At 42.8% G+C, this 18,514-nt stretch overlaps 1 protein-coding gene across 1 annotated transcript in view; it reads right to left on the bottom strand.

The window, feature by feature from the left end:
* The window catches only part of CUNH11orf65 (chromosome unknown C11orf65 homolog), a 34,092-nt gene extending 16,126 nt beyond the window's left edge, over positions 1-17,966 (bottom strand). Inside the window, exons 1-6 of the mRNA XM_055622071.1 lie at positions 17,876-17,966; positions 16,788-16,876; positions 15,222-15,335; positions 13,074-13,163; positions 6,958-7,050; positions 4,405-4,458 (exon numbers count right to left, since the gene is read on the bottom strand). Of these exons, the coding sequence (XP_055478046.1) occupies positions 4,405-4,458; positions 6,958-7,050; positions 13,074-13,163; positions 15,222-15,335; positions 16,788-16,876; positions 17,876-17,966 (531 nt within the window). The remainder of the gene's footprint in view (positions 1-4,404; positions 4,459-6,957; positions 7,051-13,073; positions 13,164-15,221; positions 15,336-16,787; positions 16,877-17,875) is intronic.
* Positions 17,967-18,514: the final 548 nt, after the last annotated feature.

Genomic DNA, 18,514 nt, shown 5'->3' with positions numbered 1-18,514 from the left:
TAAAAACAGCCATTTTACCAAAAGTAATCTACAGATTCAATGTAATCCCCATCAAAATAACAACACAATTCTTTACAGACCTTGAAAGAACAATTCTAAACTTCATATGGAAAAACAAAAAACCCAGAATACCTAAAGCAATACTATACAATAAAAGAACTTCTGGAGGTATCTCCATCTCTGACTTCAAGCTATACTATAGAGCAATAGTAATAAAAAAAAAAAAAAAAAATGGTACTGGCATAGAAACAAACTGGTTGATCAATGGAATTGAATTGAAGACCCATAAATAAACCCACACACCTATGGGCACGTGATTCTTGACAAAGGACCTAAAACCATACAATTGAAAAAAAAAAAAAAAAAAAAACACCAGCATCTTCAACAAATGGTGCTAGTCTAATTGGATGTCTACATGTAGAAAAAATGAAAATAGATCCATACTTATCACCCTGCACAAAACTCAAGTGCAAGTGGGTCAAAGACTGTAACATAAGACCATGTACACTAAATCTATTACAAGAGAAAGTGGGGAAGAGCCTGAACTCATTGGCACAGGAGACAACTTCCTCAACAGAACACCAACAGCTCAGGCTCCAATATTAACAATTTAATAAATGGGACTTCTTGAAACCGAAAATCTGTAAGGCCAAGGACACTGTTAATAGAATGAAAGAACACCGAGGAAATCCAGAGGATCATAATGAAATAACTTAAAAACCTGTACTCTGCCAAATTGGAAAATCAAAAAGAAATTGATAATATTCTCAATACATACCACTTACCAAAGTTAAATCAAGATCAGATAAGCAATTTAAACAAGCCTATAACCCTAGTGAAATAGAAGCAATAATTAAAAATCTCTCAGCCAAAATTAGCCAAGGGCCAGATGGTTTTAGCGCAGAATTCTATCAGATTTTCAAAGAAAGTTACATCTAAGGCCAAGACCACCTCAAAGAAGCCAGCTCTCCTCAAAGAAAGCTACTGCCAATACTCCCTAAATTATTGCAGAAAATAGAAACAAAAGGAACATTGCCCAATCTGTTTTACAAGGCCAGTTACCCTGATAACCAAAGCAAATAAGGACTCAACAAAGAAATAAAACTACAGGTCAATTTTATTTATGAACACAGATACAAACATTCTCAATAAAATACTTGCAAGCCAAATCCAGGAGAACATCAAAAAGATTGTCCACCATGATCACATGAACCACAAGAACACTTCATTCCAGACAAGCAGGGATACTTCAACCTATGTAAATTGGTAAATGTAACCCACCATATAAATAAACTTAAAAACCAAAACCACATAATCATCTCATTAGATGCAGAAAAGGCCTCTAACAAAATCCAACAACCCTTCTTGTTAAAAGTCCTGGAAGTATTTGTACTGAGAAGTGCAGTTTCTTTAAAAACCCAGTTGTGTTGTATAAACCTGTTTGTGTTTTAATCTAGGTGTGGAATATGGGGCTGCTTCAGACTTTCCACAGCAGCCAGCTATGATTTGTTTTGTACTCTGGCAGGGGCATGATTCTGCCAGGTGAAGCTAGTCTATGTTTGGACTTCTGGGGACTTTTCAGAGGGTATAAAAATGCCAGAGCCCCAAGATGCTGAGGTCGCTGCTGCTCCTTCTGTTGCTGCTGTTTCTGGATTGTTGGATTGCTGTTTGTTGCTAGTTGCTGGTTGGAGATATCCTGACAATGAAGATTGGACTATGCCCCTAGAAATTCGATGTCCCCAATCAGCAGGAAGTAGTCGAAAGGGATCTATGCCCTCTTTTCCCTCTAACCTTCCTTCTAACCCACCTAGTGTTGGCGGATTGAAAAGGATTAGAGTGGAGAAGAGTGGTATGTAAAAGAACCTAATAAAGTACCCAACAAGTATAGCTACTGATATTAGGGTACAAGGGCTATACCTCAACATTATAAAGGCAGTTTACAGCAAGACCATAGCCAACATCAAGTTAAGTGAAGAGAAACAAAGCAATTCCACTAGAATCAGAAACGAGATAAGGTTTTTCACTCCATAACTAGTCAATAACTAGTTATGACTAGTTATAAGGTTTTTCACTCCATATCTAGTACTTGAAATCTTAGCTAAAGCAATATGACAACTGAAGGAGATCAAGGAGATATCAATTGGAAAGGAATAGTTGCAGATGAAATGATAATATACATAAATGATCCTAAAAATTCCACTGGGAAACTCCTACAATTGATAAAACATTTACCAAAGTAGTTAGGTACAAAAGTCAGTAGCCCTCCTATCCACAAAGAAAACAGGGAATCACCTTTAACAGAAGCTACAAGTAATACAGAATATCTTTGGGCAACTCTAACCAAGAAATTCATAATTAAGTATGATTTAAAGAAACTTTAAAGCATTGAAGAAATTGAAGAGGTGATCAGAAGATGAAGAGATCTCTCATGTTCATTGATAGATAAGATTAATATAGTAAAATTGGGCATCTTACCAAAATTAATCTACAAATTCAATGCAATACCCATCAAAATTTTAACACAGTTCTTCACAGAACTTGAAAGGACAATTTTTCAGCTTCATATGGAAACAAACCCAGAATAGCTAAAACAATTGTGAATAATCAGTGGACTTCAGGAGGTATCGCTATCCTGATTTCAACTTGTACTACAGAGTTATAGTAATTAAAATAGAATGGTATTGGCACAACATACACATTGATCCATGAAATTGAATTGAAGACCCGGATATAAATCCACATGCTTATGGAAATCTAATTTTTAACAAAAAAGCCACAAATGCACACCAGAAAAAAGGTAGCATCTTCAATAAATGATGTTGGTTAAACTGGATGTCTGCATGCAGAAGAATGCAAATAGATCCATATTTATCACCCTGTGCAAAACTGAACCTAAATGGATCAAAGAGTTCAACATAAACCCGATATACTAAACTTGATAGAAGAGATCAGGATATAGAACTCTTGGCTCCTCCAGCACCGTGTCTGTCTGCATGCTGTCATGATTCTCACTATGAAGATAATGAACTAAACCTCTAAAACTGTAAGCCAGCCCCAATTAAATTTTATCCTTTATAAGATTTGTCGTGGTCACGGTGTCTCTTCACAGCAATAAAACTCTAAGACATACGTGTATGAAGGTGACCTAATGAAATCACCAAACAGTGGGGAAGACAGAATCTTAACCATCTCTTATCACCAGATGAAGCATTCAATATCAGGACTGGATTACATCTAATTGAGTTGTTGGCCAAAAGGGTCCCATGGGAATCCCCAAACAACCCAGGCTGTTGCTAAGACTATAGGTTGCTCTCCACAAACTGACAAAAAGCCCCCATTGCTGGAGATAACACCTACACAGCTCACTGAACATGAAGACATCAACCGGGTGCCTACAAAGGGCCCTCACCCCTTCACATACCAAATGCAATACCAGCACTTTGATCTACAATGCTGTCCTGTCCGCAGACATGCTAGGACAATGATGGCACAAGGCTTTTGGGAGCAACCAGTCGATATCTGATTTGACTTGAGACCCACTCTGTGAGTTGGAACCCATATTTGACCTTCTTTGGATCACCAGAAACTCTAAATAGTCCAAGGACCAAAGGTGAACAAAATCCTAGTGATCCAAAATAAAAGTAACAATAAAACAACTCCTAATGACGTTCTGCTATATTCATAGATCAGCGCCTTGTTCCACCAACATCAGAGAAGCTTCTTCCTACAGCAGCTGTAAACAAATACAGAGAGCCACAGCCCAACATGCCGGACACGTAGAGAGCAAGAGACCTTGGGACACTTAGCTGTAAATGGGATGCCTCCATCAAAACTCTCCCCTTATGCCTCAGGAAACTCTGTGGAAGAGGAGGTGTAAACAGTGTAAGAGCCGTAGAGGGTGGAGGACACCAAGAAAACAAGGCCCTTTAAATCAACATGAGCAAAGCGCGTATGAACTCACAGAGACTGAGGCAGCTTGTGCAGGGCCTGCAAACATCTGCCCCAGGTCCTCTGTACTAATATTATGGCTTCCAGTTGAGTGTTATTATGGGATTCCTGAATGTGACAGCAAGTGGGTCTCTGGCTCTTGGGCCTTCTCTTGAACTCTTTTCCTTCTGTTTGTTTTGTCCAATTCTGATGTGTTAGCTTCTATTTTATCATATCACATCATATATCATATCATATCACATCACATCACATCGTTATTCCTTAGAAGTCTGTTTGTTTTCTTATGAGAGACACAAAGTTAGTGGATCTGGATGGGAAGGGAGGATCTGGGAAGAGTAGAGGAAGTGGGAACCATAATCAGGATCAGAGAAATTAGAGCCATAGTCAGAGAAAAAAAATACATTTTCAAGAAAAGGGGAAAACAAACCAGCCAAATAAGGGTTCCTGCATACTCACCCCACCCAATCTGAATCGGACTTGAACACCAGCAGCAGTATCTAGGAACTCTGCCTGTAAGAAAACAAATGTCCCTTCAGCATCCCATGAGCATAATTTGGCTTTCTCACGCTGGCAATTAAAAAGTAATCACTGGTATTTACTATTTATAAAACAGGTCAGGTGAATGTGCTTCAAATAATTAGATTTAAATCATTTAAAAATGTTTTTAATTATGAGTACACATGAGTGCAGAGGTACCCATGGAAGACATAGGCGTTGGATTCCACTAAAACTGGAGTTACAGGTGGTTGTGAGCCACCCAGTGTGGTTGTTGGGAACTGAACTTGGGTCCTCTGGAAGGAAGAACAGTATGAGATCTTAACTGATGAGCCATTTCTCCAGTCCAGACATCATAAAATACTGAGAACTAAGGACTTATGGACAGCTCTTGGATAACTGGGAAAATACTACCAAACTCTCATTTCTGTGAAATATTTAAATACAAATCCTAAAATGAGTGTACACATGACTTTAATCCCAGCACTCAGGAGGCAGAGGCAGGTGGATCTCTGTGAGTTCAAGGCCAGTGAGCTCCAAGATAGCCAGAACTATATAGATAGAGAAATCCTGTCTTAAAATAATAATTAAAAAATAAAATAAGCACAAATCCTAAGTGACTTGTTATTTGTGAAAGAAACAAGTCCTCAAATATATGACATATACAAAGTATTACCTTATAAATAAATTCACACATAAAAAAAACTTATCTCACTAAAGCTCAACACTAGATGGACCGTTCCTCGCTAGTTTTTGCTAAGTCAAACAATATCCAAATTTTTGTGAGAATTGTTAATAATGGATCTTTTAAATGTAGTACCCTGCACCAAATCTATCTATCTATCTATCTATCTATCTATCTATCTATCTATCTATCATCTATCTATCATCTATCATCTATCTATCTATCTATCATCTATCTATCTATCTATCTATCTATCTATCATCTATCATCTATCTATCTATCATCTATGTATGTATGTATCTATCTATCTATCATCTATCTATCTATCTATCTATCTATCATCTATCTATCTATCTATCTACCTATCATCTATCTATCTATCTATCTATCTATCTATCTATCTACCTATCTAATCCCTTATGAGAAGACAGTTCAAATCTCTCTCCTTTATATTAGGTTAGATTAGAAAATAGGTATTATGGTTTGAAAATCAATTAATTTTTTCAGAATAATTTTCTTCCATCTAAAACCTTTACAAATTAAATATGAGTATAAAATAGTACGTAATTTTATTTGGATGGTGATGATATACATTCATACATATTCCAGCCTCCTGAAGGCTGTAATTAAAAGCGTGCATTACCACCACCAGAAATCAACAATTTTAAGTGTGTTGCTCCATGAAATTTTACACATTTGTACATTCCATGACTCTGTAAGTCATATAAAAATCATAACCATTTTAATCATTGTGGTCCTGTTGCCCCTCCTCGTTGGTTATCCTTAAATATCTCTTTATCTTTATGCTATCTGCTTTCAAATTTCTCACAAAAGGAATCACACTATATACTATTTTGGTGCCTGGCGTTTTGTTCAGCTTCAGTAGATGACGAAAGAATAAGATCCATCCATTAGATGCATGGGTTATTTTACATTGCTACTAGTATTTCATCTTACCAACTCTAGCTGCTCCCCATTTGTTCTGTCTATAACTTGGGCTACAAACAAAGCCGGTGTGAGTATTACTGGTACTTCATGTCTTCTGGTGAATCATTGAATTTACTTCCCTGGCTGTATACTCAGGAATGGAATAGAAGAGATTATGGCATATGTTGGTTGACTTTCTGCTGCTGTAACAAAATGTTGATGACTAGGAAGCTTTTTCCTTAGTTCTGGAGGCTATGGTATCAGCATCTGCAGAAGGCCTTCCTGCATTGATGACATCATGTGACAAAAGAGCAAGGATACAAGCTTCGGGTTTTCTCTCCTCCTCTGAAGGGCTAATTTCAGCACTTGGAGGCAGGAGCTGATGCGGAGGCCAGGGAGGGGTGCTGCTTACTGGCTTGCTATGTATGCATGGCTTGCTCAGTCTGCTTTCTTGTGCAATCAAGGACCACCTGCCCTGAAGTGGTACTATTCAAGGCCATCCCACATCAACCATTAGCACATCAATCATTATCAAGAAAACGCCCTACATATATGCCTCTTCCCAAATGACCTGAGCTTATATCAAGCTGACAAAAAACAAACAACAAAACACAAAACAGGGTAGCACCTCAAGACATGCTTCCAAAAGTAGAAGCTTACGCATGATGCTGAACTCAAAATGAACACGCTTAGATTAGAAGGAAAAGGTTGTAAGCGACTGGCAGGTACAGTGAGCTGGGGAATATTTTGCGCTGTTTGCTTTGTGGTAATTCATTTAACTATATATTTATGCTTTCTGGGCATTCTACATGCATGTAATAGTTCAGTAAAAAGTTTGTAAAGAAGCAAACATGAAAACATTGAACTAATAGGAAGTTCTGGGTCAGAAATGACAATCTTACCTCTTTAGGGTTAATGTACCTCATTATCTGATGTGGTTCTCCTTGTCTTCTAAAGTTAATCAGACTTTTAAAATGCTGGAATATGGCAACATTCTAAAGAGTGAAAACAGATTTTTATGGTTAAAACTAGGTTCTCTGCTTTCCTAAAGGTATTATTATGATTTTAATTATTTTAGTATTTATTTATTTGGGACAGGGGTACTACAGCACACATTTAGAGGACAACTATCAGGTGTTGGTTCCTTCTTTCCCTATGTGGGCCTAGGGATAGAACCCAGGTCATTAGCTTGCTAGTAATTGCCTTTACCCACTGAGCTATGTTACCAGCCTTGGATTTTCTCCTTTTTTATTAGCTGTTCATATAACTGCACAGAAACACAGATCTGAATAGCCTAGTAGGACAAGAGAAAGGAGGCCTCAAACTAAAACCGTTTTAGGGAGAGCAAAAATTCCTCCCCCCTGTGGCTCAGCTGAGGCAGTCAACACTGAAAGGTAAAATCTCTCATGTAATCTCTCCCCAGCTCCTAAAGGAGACTGGTGCTATCTGAAGTCAAAACTCCTCAAGGACACTATAAAAGAGGGGGGATGGAGAATATAAGGGAGGAGGGGATGTTAGATACAGCCCAGCACCCACTTTCTCTGAAAAGAACCAAATTAAAAGACATAGCTATATAATGAGGTGAGTGACTTTAGGAGATGATTTAGGACTAAATGAGAGCAACAAAGGAGGATGTAGGGAAGGAAGAAAGAAAGGAGGGAAGGAATAAAGGAAGGAGGGAGGGAGGGAGAAAAGGAAGGAAATTAAGATCTCGGAGAGTTGACAGCATAGAAAGAAAAACATTTCTGCAACTTTCATCGTAGCTCCATACCTACAGAGGGAAGCCCCCCCCCAGCTGCAGGAGAGGGTAAATGGGAGAGTCCCTGTAGACTCTCTCTTATTTTTTTTAAAGATCTATCTATCTATCTATCTATCTATCTATCTATCTATCTATCTATCCATCTATCTATCTATCTATGCTATTATGTATCCTGTGTTCTGCCTGCATGTACACCTGCAGGCCAGAAGAGGGCACCAGATCTCATTATAGATGGTTGTGAGCCACCATGTGGTTGCTGGGAATTAAACTCAGGACCTTTGAAAGAGCAACCAATGCCCTTAACTGCTGAGCCATCTTGCCAACCCCCCTGTAGACTCTTGTCAGCGAGGATGCAGGAAGCCTTTGCTATCAAAAAAGCTTCACAGCTCTTCCAGGCTGGCAGTTAGATAAGCTACCATGACTCTGTAGAGCATCTGTGTTTTGGACAAGGACTTCAGTGTCTCCAGGTGAACAAACAGGCTTGCTATAGCTAGTGGCACCTGGAGACATATACTGTTGTGTAAAGTTGGAGTGTTCTAGGGGTCAGAAATCCCTGTGTACCCCTCCCCTCCAGGGTTCCATAGACACCTACTACCCTGGCTTGTAGGGTGGCTGCACTGCAAACTCAGAATCGCTTGCAGAATCACTGTGTCCTCAACTAGTTGGATGCTCTGCATTTTAAAGGATGGACTTTTGACATGACCAGGAAGAGAGGGCACAGACCTTGAGAACCAGTAGACTTGTACTTGCATTCTGAGGCCCAGAGCATGGCAGCTGCTTGTGGACCCTGAAGCAGAGACCTACAAAGGTCATTAGAGCTGTAAGGAAATGCCGTGGTTCCTGCTGCAAACACATTCACATATGCTTGCTAAAGGGGCTCTAGCCAGCCCTCTTTCTCTGGATCTATATTACCATAGGAATGGCAGAGAGAAATGCCTTGGCTCCAGCTGTCCTACCCCTGTGTGCACTGACACTGAGGCGGCAGAGAGCCTGTCATGGTGCTTCAGGCTTCTCAGCACTGCTAGAACTGCCACAACAAATAGGCTTTGCTAGAAACAGAGCACAGCAGAGCCTCAGGAAAAACCATCGTTTGCTAGAGGCTGCCATCCCCACTGTGCTGTAGCCATACCCGCTCCTACTGTTGCTCATGTCACAGGTACCTGAACCACTATTGTCCCCACTCTTGTAGGCCTCCAGAGACAGTGAGTCTCTCTAGCAGCATCTAGCAAGCTCTCCCTGGTATGTACTGTGTCCAAAGGCATCCCTTCTAGTTAAAGAAGCTATGAGGAGGAGGCTGTGGTGCCCAGTGGGAACAGGGCCACTGGTGTGCACTAGACTCATGCTGCTGGACACATCTTCTGGAGCAGGCCACTTGCTAAGAGGCTACCCCATAAATTAATGGGAATACCAGGTGGCAAATATCAGTGTGGGAGCACAAGAGAGGCAATTTATTGGCTCCAGAGACCTACAGGCTCACTATGTACAAAATACTTGACAAATGTCAAATAATGATCGTAAGGATACCCAGTGAGATCCATCAGGAGGCAGACTGGTAGTTAAGTGAAGAAAATGTTTAAGAGAGTCCTAAACTCAAAGGTGAATGAAAGATAGCTAGCATCATGACAGCACATGGAAGCATAAACCCAACTAGAGCCTGCAAACAAAAGGAAAATGAAAAATCAGTCTTCATCAAATAAGAGTAAACCATCAATATAATAAAATTACAAAGAATATTCAGCACAATTACAAGAAAAAACTCAGGGAGCTTTAATTATCATTAATAACCTTAGATGTAAATTAACTAAATTCTCCAATTAAAAGATACAGAGTTGCTGGACGTGGTGGCACACACCTGTAGTCCCAGCACTTGGGGAGGCAGATGAAAACAGATCTCTGTGAATTCAAGGCCAGCCTGTTCTACAAAGCAAGGACAGCCAAGACTATGCAGAGAAACCCTGTCTGGAAAAACAAAAAACCATCAAGCAAAAGGTTTACAGAGTATTTCAACAGATTTAAAAAACAAGACCAAACAATATTCTGCCTGAAACTTATAAGAAACTTAAGCCACCAGTGAAGACACAAAGGGGCTGAGAGCGTACAGGGAGAATGGATGTGAAATTTAAAGTAAATGCAAACTTAAAACAAGCGAAAGCAGCTGTTTGGGTGTTAATAGAGTTACGCACCAGCACAGGTTTTATGGCTCTTCTAGAGAATGGTAGATTTGCAAGATTTGATCTGATGGTAGTATTGTGGACTGGAAGCAACTGTATAACTTGGCACAAAGCCACTAGGCACATTGACTGAAGGGACCCACTGCAGGGGTCCCTTTCTGGCCCCCAGATTAAGCAGAGACCACACCCAAACACCAATTTCCAAGCACAAACCAAACACAAAGAGATCCCTTTATCCAGCAAGAGGCAAGGCGCCTGACTCTGAGTCCTACAGAAACAGCAACAAATAGCTTTGCTAGTATTAATGTTAAGAGCGGGGAGAAGAGGAGCTCTGGGTTAGAATGAGCTAAAATGAGTTGATAAGTTCTGATTTGGTATCTTAAATAGGATAGTCAAAATCATGAAGTCTGATTGCTAGACCGTGGTGTTTTCATAGCTGGATCTTGGTGCTCAGACTCAGGAATGAGTTAGGCATAGCAAAGTGGTCAAATAAGGGAGCAGACCTTGGTGGGTAACTTCAGGAATGCAATCTAACAGTTTAGCAAAGGAGAGAGAAGGGGAAGGGCGAACCCTGCTGGAGCCATGTCTGCTGTGCTCAGCCCTGCCAGAGCCCTTCAGTGACAGGTTTGCTACTGTTATGAGAAGAAGTGACGTCATTTTCCCCCTTGGCTGTCGCCCAAGCTGGTAAGTAAACTTGGAAAATTACTTCTACTTATGAGACCAATTCCATCCGTGTTAAGAGCACAATAAATGAGCAATACAATAGCCCAGATAAAATATGCCATTAAACCATAAGATCTTCAAGAGTACTCAATAAATATTGGATGAGTAAATATGCCTTTACCACTTTGTTGCAAACATGATGGCTGAGTCAAGAAATAAAGAATATCAGAGGTCTTCACCAACCCTGTATCTGCCAGAAGGCTAATATCCAGAGTATATAAAGAACTCAAGAAGTTAAACACCAACAGATCAAATAAACCAATTAAAAAATGGGATACAGAGCTAAACAGAGAAGTCTCAACAGAGGAATACGGAATGGCAGAGAAACACTTAAAAGAAATGCTCAATGTCCTTAGTCATCAGGGAAATGCAAATCAAAACGAACCTGAGATTCTACCTTACACCCATCAGAATGGCTAAGATAAAAAAACTCAAGTGACAACACATGTTGGAGAGGATGTGGAGAAAAGGGAATCCTTCTCCATTGCTGGTGGGAATGGAAACTTGTACAATCACATTGGAAATCAATCTGGTGCTTTCTCAAGATTAGGAATAGTGCTTCCTCAAGGTCCAGCTATACCACTCCTAAGCATATATTAAAAACATGCTCAAGTATACAACAAGGACATTTGCTCAACCATGTTCATAGCAGCTTTATTCATAATAGCCAGAATCCTTCAACTGAATGTCCTTCAACTGAAGAATGGATACAGAAATTGTGGTACATTTACCAATGGAATAGTACTCAGCAAGGAAAAAAAAGGAAATGATGAAATTTGCAGGCAAATGGTGGGAACAAGAAAAGATCATCCTGAGTGAGGTATCCCGGAGCAGAAAGACACACATGGTATATACTCACTTATAAGTGGATATTAGATATATAATATAGAATAAACATACTAAAATCTGTACACTTAAAGAAGCTAAAAAGAAAGAGGACCCTGGGTAAGGTGATCAATTATCATTCAGAAAGGCAAACAGGATAGACCTCAGAAGATGAAGAAAACAGGGAACAGGACAGGAGCCTACCACAGAAGGCCTCTGAAAGACTCTACCCAGCAGGGTATCAACACAGAGACTGAGACTGATAGCCAAACTTTGGGCAGAGTGCAGAGAATCTTATGAAAGAAGAGGGAGATAGAAAGACCTGGGGGAGACAGGAGCTCCCAAAGGAGATCAACAGCCAAAAAATCTGGGCCCAGGGCTCTTTGCGGAGACCAATACTCCAACCAAGGACCATGCATGGAGAACCCCTAGAACCCCTGAACAGATGTAGCCCATGGCAGCTCTGTGTTCAAGTGGGTTTCCTAGTAATGGGAACAGGGACTATTTCTGACATGAACTCAGTGACTGGCTCTCTGATCACCGCTGAGGAGGTGGGAGCAACCTTACCAGGCCACAGAGGAAAACAGTGCAGCCATTCCTGATGAGACCTGATAGGCTATGGTCAGAGGGAAGGGGAGGAGGACCTTCCCTATCAGTGGACTGAGGGAGGGGCAAAGGAGGAGATAAGGCAGGGGGTCCCTATAAGTGGACAAGGGAGGGGGCTACAGCTGGGATACAAAGTGAATAAATTGTAATAGATAACTTAAAAAATAACTTCTTTAATTTCTCCCCAACCAAAAAAAAAAAAAAAAAAGAATATCAGAGGTCAAAATTGAATGAGACTGTTAGTGACAGATTTATGGGCATTATCAAAGCGTCTGCCCACATACAGAAGCTTCCCAGAAATCAGAGGGGCAGCTCAGTGGATAAAGTGCTTGCTCTCCAGTACCCACATAAAAGAGCTGAGTGTGGCCGGCAGTGGGGGCACACACCTTTAATCCAGGGACTTGGGAGGCAGAGGCAGGTAGATCTCTCAATTGAAGGCCTGCCTGGTCTACAGAGTGAGTTCCCAGATAGTCAGGGACACACAGAGAAACTCTGTTTCGAAAAACAAAACAAAAAAGCTGAATGTGATGAGACAGAATAACCCGGTGGTGCTGGAAGCCAGAGACAAGTGAGTCAGTGAGGCTTGCTGGGTAATCGGGTTCCTGTCTCAAAAATAAGGTGGGCGATATCCTGAGGAACAATGTCTGAGGCTGACTTGTGGCCTCCACATGTCTGCATGTACAAACATGTCCACACATGCCTACACATGTCTACATCCATGCACATAAAAACCGTTTTAACTAAAAAGAATGTAAATGTTTGTGAACCTAATGTGATAATTCTAACTTCTGAAACTGAATGGTGAACTTCTAAGCTGAAGGGCGGGCCAAACATGGGCAAATACACTACAGAACTGTTGAACTGCACACACTTTACGTACGTACATTTTGTGAACTGTAAATCACCTCTCAAGGGATCAAGTAAATGAACTCACAAGAAAGTTTTTCCAGGCCCTCTGAATGGTTTTTGCAGCCATTTCCAGCCTTTCAGGTTCTTGGAGTGGTTCCTCAGGCATTTGGAAGTTCTAAAAGAAAAATAAGCAAAATGGGAACCTTGAAATAATTGTATGTTTCACTATGAAGCTGTCTCTGGAACTCAATGGAAAGTAAGTTGTCTAAAGGAGATGAAATGAGACTGGGTATTTAAACGATATTCCTAACCGATTACAGTGTTTTTCAACAAGTATTTTGCATGGGAGATTTTTCAAAAGATCTGTTTGTGTGTGAGTGCGTGCGTGCGTGTGTGTGTGAATTATGAAGTGTCCCCAGCTACTGGAAGGGGACATGGTCTCTTGGAACTGGAATCACAGTCTCTTGAGAGCCGCCTGATGTTGGTGCTGGGATCTGAACTCTGGTCCTCTGACAGAGCACTGACTTTTAACCACCGAGCCACCTCTCCGCTCCCTGCATGGATTTTAATGTGCTTGTGCCAGACTGAACTTTAAGATTTAAGGTCAAATAGTAAATAACTGGTCAGAGTTGAGTCTGTTTAGGGCTTTAAAGCCTGTGACCTTTCCTTTATCAACATGTGTAAAGAAACAGCTGTAGCCACGAGCTTGCCTAAGCCCTAACCTAGAACTTCGAGTTGATTACAGACTTTAACTATGGTGCCTACTTTATAGACCACACTTTACATTTTTAAAAAGATGACACTTGAACTTTCACTAAGGAGTGAAGCAAAATCACTACATGTACTTCACAATGTTATTATTTATTTATTTATCTATTAAGAGTAGTACAGAAATCAGAGAGACACTCTAGCTCCTGCTCCTTCCCAAAGCTTCCACAAAATGCGCACTAATACGTAAGTGGATGTCAAGTTGTGCCTTTCTGAGGTTGTTCTCTGGGTCAGACTCCATTCCTACGTCAGCATAGGAGATAAAATGAAACCCGAGGGGGGGGGGGGGAGGGTTTGGGCAACTTCTTGTTTTGCAAGCATGAAGATGCCCACCCTCCATAGAGAGCAGGAAGCCATGGCCATCTGTAACCCCAGCCCTCAGGGGCACAGTCGGGCAGGGACGGGAGGATCCCAGGGTGAGCTAGCCTAGAAAAAATGGTGACTCCAGGTTCACCAAGCCTGTCTCAACAGAAAAGAAGGGACTGGAGAGATGGCTCAGCGGCCAAGAGCATTGCTGCCCTTTGAGAGGACTGGGTTCACTCCTCACCAACCCTCATCAGGTGGCTCCCAGCTGCTTGTAATTCCAATCCAGGGGATCCGGTGCCTCTGACTTACGTGGGCACCTGCACTTGTGTCCACATATCACCTTCATTCTCTCTCTCAAACACACACACACACAACTGAGTGGAGACTTTCCCAGACATTTTACCTTGCTGTAGCGTACAGCATGAACTACATATAGTCGGGGGCTTGTAAATATATACGTGTATATATCTTAGTTTCCCTCTTTTCTAACAATTTTACATGATCTGATTTGTGCTTTTAAAGCATCACCCTGAAAGGGTACAAAAGACACATGCAAAGCCCCAAGCCATCACTGTTGCTTAGCCAGGCATAAAGAGTCAGAATAGATCAGACTTCCAAATCAGTCCTCAGAACACCCCCTTAGCTATGCTCTCCGCTATTTCCGTATGTCTGAGGTGGCCTGTGTCTACTGCGGTGCCCCCAGCACTGGTACTCCCGATACTTCAGGCTGCCCCATTTTCCCGGGAGTGGCGGCAGGGAGTGCCCTGTGCTCGGCACAGTGCTTGGTACAAGTCCTCCTTCACTGCCCACACGGAAAGCCAGTGCTGTCTCCAAAGGGCAGGGTTGATGGTTCGGAGGGTAAAGGCACTTGCCACCAACCAGGTGACGTGGACCTGAAGACGGAAGGAAAACCTGCATGAGGCTGGAAGGGAGGGTGCCATGGCACACCTGTGCTTACACAGAGACACGCAAATAAATGTGAAGTTAATGTCTCCAGCGATTAATTGCTGCTCTTGAGCTGTTCGCTGTGCCTGCGTGGAAGGAAGAGGAAGGGCTGGGGCTGCAGCTCAGTGGCAGGGCGATTTCCAGGAACCCACGGTTCAGTTCCCAGCCCTTCCAGGAGAGTCACAACAACGGTAAAGGAGAGACTATGGCTAACGTGGCCCATCTCCTCGCAATCCCTGCGGCTGAGACTGACCAGAGGAGCCTTTGCATCGCGAAAGCCGTCAAGAGTTTTAAATCGGTATTTCTTATCCTTCTGGTTGACTTCAGACTTAGGGATAGTGCCGTGAAGTGTTAATAATGCAGATTAAAGGTGTAGTGTATACATTACCATTCCATTGCGAATAGCACAGCGACGCAGAGAGGATCCTGGGGTACGCTGGCGCTTCAGTAAAGGAAAAAAACCCAAAAACCAAAGAGCTCAGCGTGCTCGGTTGTACTGAATGTTGCTAATGTACTAAATGGCAGGTCAGGCCAATGAGCATGAGTAAAGTCAGTAGCGACTCCTCTCTCTCTCTCTCTCTCTCTCTCTCCCTCCCACATCTCTCTCTCTCTCTTTTGAGAGAGACACAGAATTTCATCATGAAGCCCAAGACGCTCCTAAACCTCAGAGCTTCGGTCGCCCAACTGCTGAGGTCACAGGCAGTGTTGTGGAAGGGAAAGCCGGAGGTCGTCGAGGAATGGGACAGTAGGGAAGGGCTCTGGAATGCTGTGTGGAAGCAGCAGCAGGAAGACAGGGCTGGATCCAGACGGCTTCTCTTTTTTAAATATGAGGCACTGAAACACGAGGAAACGTTGTTAGAGGAGGAGGAATCAAAGAGAGGGTAAAGGAAACGTTCAGTTCTTTGCGCAGGGGGACGAGGTCGTCTGCTGTGAGGCTTCATTCAAACTTATTTCATAAGTGGAAATACTTATCAATTCTAAGACGCAGGGAGCACAAGCGCACCATCGCCAAGTCATGCTCTTACCACACCCAGGCACGAACTGCCAAGTCGGAGGAGCCAATCTCAAACCAAAGGTAGGCCTGCAAGGCAAATCCAAGCCAATACCTTGTCACGTGTTTTCCTTCCACTCAGAACCCATACTCCCATTCTCTTCACTGAATTTTGTTTTTTTTCAACAACTATGTCTTCATTATTTTGCTTTTGCGCTTTATCTCTATACCTTTAGAGTGAGGGTCAAGACAGAAAACAACAGACACCCTGCTCTTGTACCCTTCACAAGGCTCCCTCCACCTCTGGATAGTTAGGGAGAAAAGCTAGCGCCATGTACCATGTAGCGCCTTTGACAGGGTGTGGGGAGGAATCCGGAGGTGCGGGCCGGTTCGCGATCTCTCCAACGCTGATTTAGGGATGGGTGAGGCAGAGGAAAGCTTTCCCATCAGACCAGAGCAGTTGCTCCCGGAGAGGGGTTTGGGGAACAGAGCATCTGTCTATGCCAAGATGGACACGTGGGTGTTCAGGGTTGTGCAACCGGCCAAGCTCAGATCAGCCGCCACAGCGGAAAGGAGCCGGGGAGGGGATACTTCCCTTGACTTGCCAGCCTCGCTCTCCGCTCTCCGCTTGTTTCCTTAGTGACCAGGAGGACGTGGTGGGAAATGACTCAATAGCTCCTTCCATCTCAACCGTCTTCTCAGGCCCCGCCCCCAACCTGACCATTCTTCTCCCTCAGATGTTTAAGCCTTAGTCTGTGATGATGGTTAGTTCTGATAGAAGCTCCTCACCCCTCTTTCATTCTCGGGGCCGCAGAGGCGAACGATTTGAGAAAGGAACTCAGAGGGATCGCCTGTAGGTGATAGGCCTTGCCGAAGGCCTAAGAGTGAGTGACACGAGGCCTCATTCTAATGCCGTTTAAACTCCTTGGTGAAACACAGGTTTTAAGCAAAAACAGAGGGCATCACAGAGGGCATTAAATAAGCATACTGCATAGTTGATGTGTGTTTCATTTACTTGGCTGCTGAATATCGCATAGGCAAGTGTAACAACGAAAAATGAAGAATATTCAGACCTTCCCACTTCTATGTTCCTTCAGTGTTCTTGCATGGGACATAATTTGTGAGGAAGATGAACTTCTAGGGAAATGTTTTCCTTCTAGGGGGGGAAAATCGCTATAGGGAATTCAGTGGCAATGTGAGCTTCAGGACTTTCAAAGCCATTGTCAGGGTCACCATAAAGAAGGCCATGGGCTTTGGTTCTCCTTAACACACGGACATGAACAAATTCTAATACTTGGGCCTTATAATCTATCAAAAAATGGGTTCAAATTTTTATATTAAATAAAGTTAGGTTTTTTGTTTTATTTAATTTTTTTGTTGTTGTTATTTTGGTATTGGGGAGGGTTTTGTTTTGTTCTTTTTGGTTTTGGTTTTTTCGAGACAGGGTTTCTCTGTGTAGCCCTAGGCTGTCCTGGACTCGATTTGTAGACCAGGCTGGCCTCGAAGTCACAGAGCTCTGCCTGCCTCTGCCTCCCTGAGTGCTGGGATCACAGGCATGCAACCGCGCCCGCCTAGTTTTGTTTTTTTTCAAGACAGGGTTTCTTGGTTGTAGCCCTGGCTGTTCTTGAACTTGCTCTGTAGACCAGGCTATGCTAAAAAATTTGAATCATGGTCAAAGCCATGTCATGTCTGCAGAGTTTCTCTAATCCCCCATCTTAGGCCAGGAACACCAGATTCTCTCTTTTGTGGGATGATTTTATTTTGTTAGCCAAAGAATTGTGGGATATTGGTAGGTGTATCCTTGCAAACTGTTCTAAAAACACAAGACCAAACAAAGCACTGCTTTCTACAATTTCTGGTGCTGAAACCACTCTCACTGTGGGCAGTTTCAAAGAAGCCGTAAGACGTCTCAGAAAGTCTGCTGGAGAGCAACGTTAGCTCGTCCACACGAGCCTCGTTCCAAACCATCTCTTCTTTCCCAAAACCCGTTCCTTATTCCCACACAGTCCGTGTATTCTGTTAGGCCGTTCCTAGAGCTCCAGTCCGTGTCTCCTGGGTTTCAGTTGAGCGCTGTCCGGCTGTGATACTCCCACCATTCCCCTACAGGACTCAGCCTCGCCGAACAGGGTCCAGATTTTTTTCCTCTGCTTAAACATGCTTAAAATGGGGTTGATCACAACAACGGAGAGGAGGGGGGCATAGCTACGGCTGCCCTTGTCGGGTGAAGCTCTGGTCTGGCAAGAGCTTCCGCTCTGTGTGACGGGCCTCTCCCCGCTCCACAACAGCACGGCGACATCTGTGGGACCAGCAGATGGCGCTGTTCCTCGTCTTCCAGGCTCAGGACCAGGCTAAGGACTGAGGCAGTTGGGGATGGGGATGGGGTGGGGGTGTTGAGCGGATGGGGGATTTGTTGGGCTTTGAGGAGACCGACGGTGGCCCAGGTGGCTTGGAGCTCGGAGCTTGGGACCTGGGGGTTGGGGGTGCAGGTGGACTTCTAGGGAAAAGGCACCTTTAAA

The sequence above is a fragment of the Psammomys obesus genome, unplaced genomic scaffold, assembly GCF_907164565.1.
Source record: "Psammomys obesus unplaced genomic scaffold, mPsaObe1.curated_primary_1811, whole genome shotgun sequence".
In the NCBI taxonomy this organism is placed as follows: Eukaryota; Metazoa; Chordata; class Mammalia; order Rodentia; family Muridae; genus Psammomys; species Psammomys obesus.
This window is presented reverse-complemented; position numbering and strand designations above follow the sequence as displayed.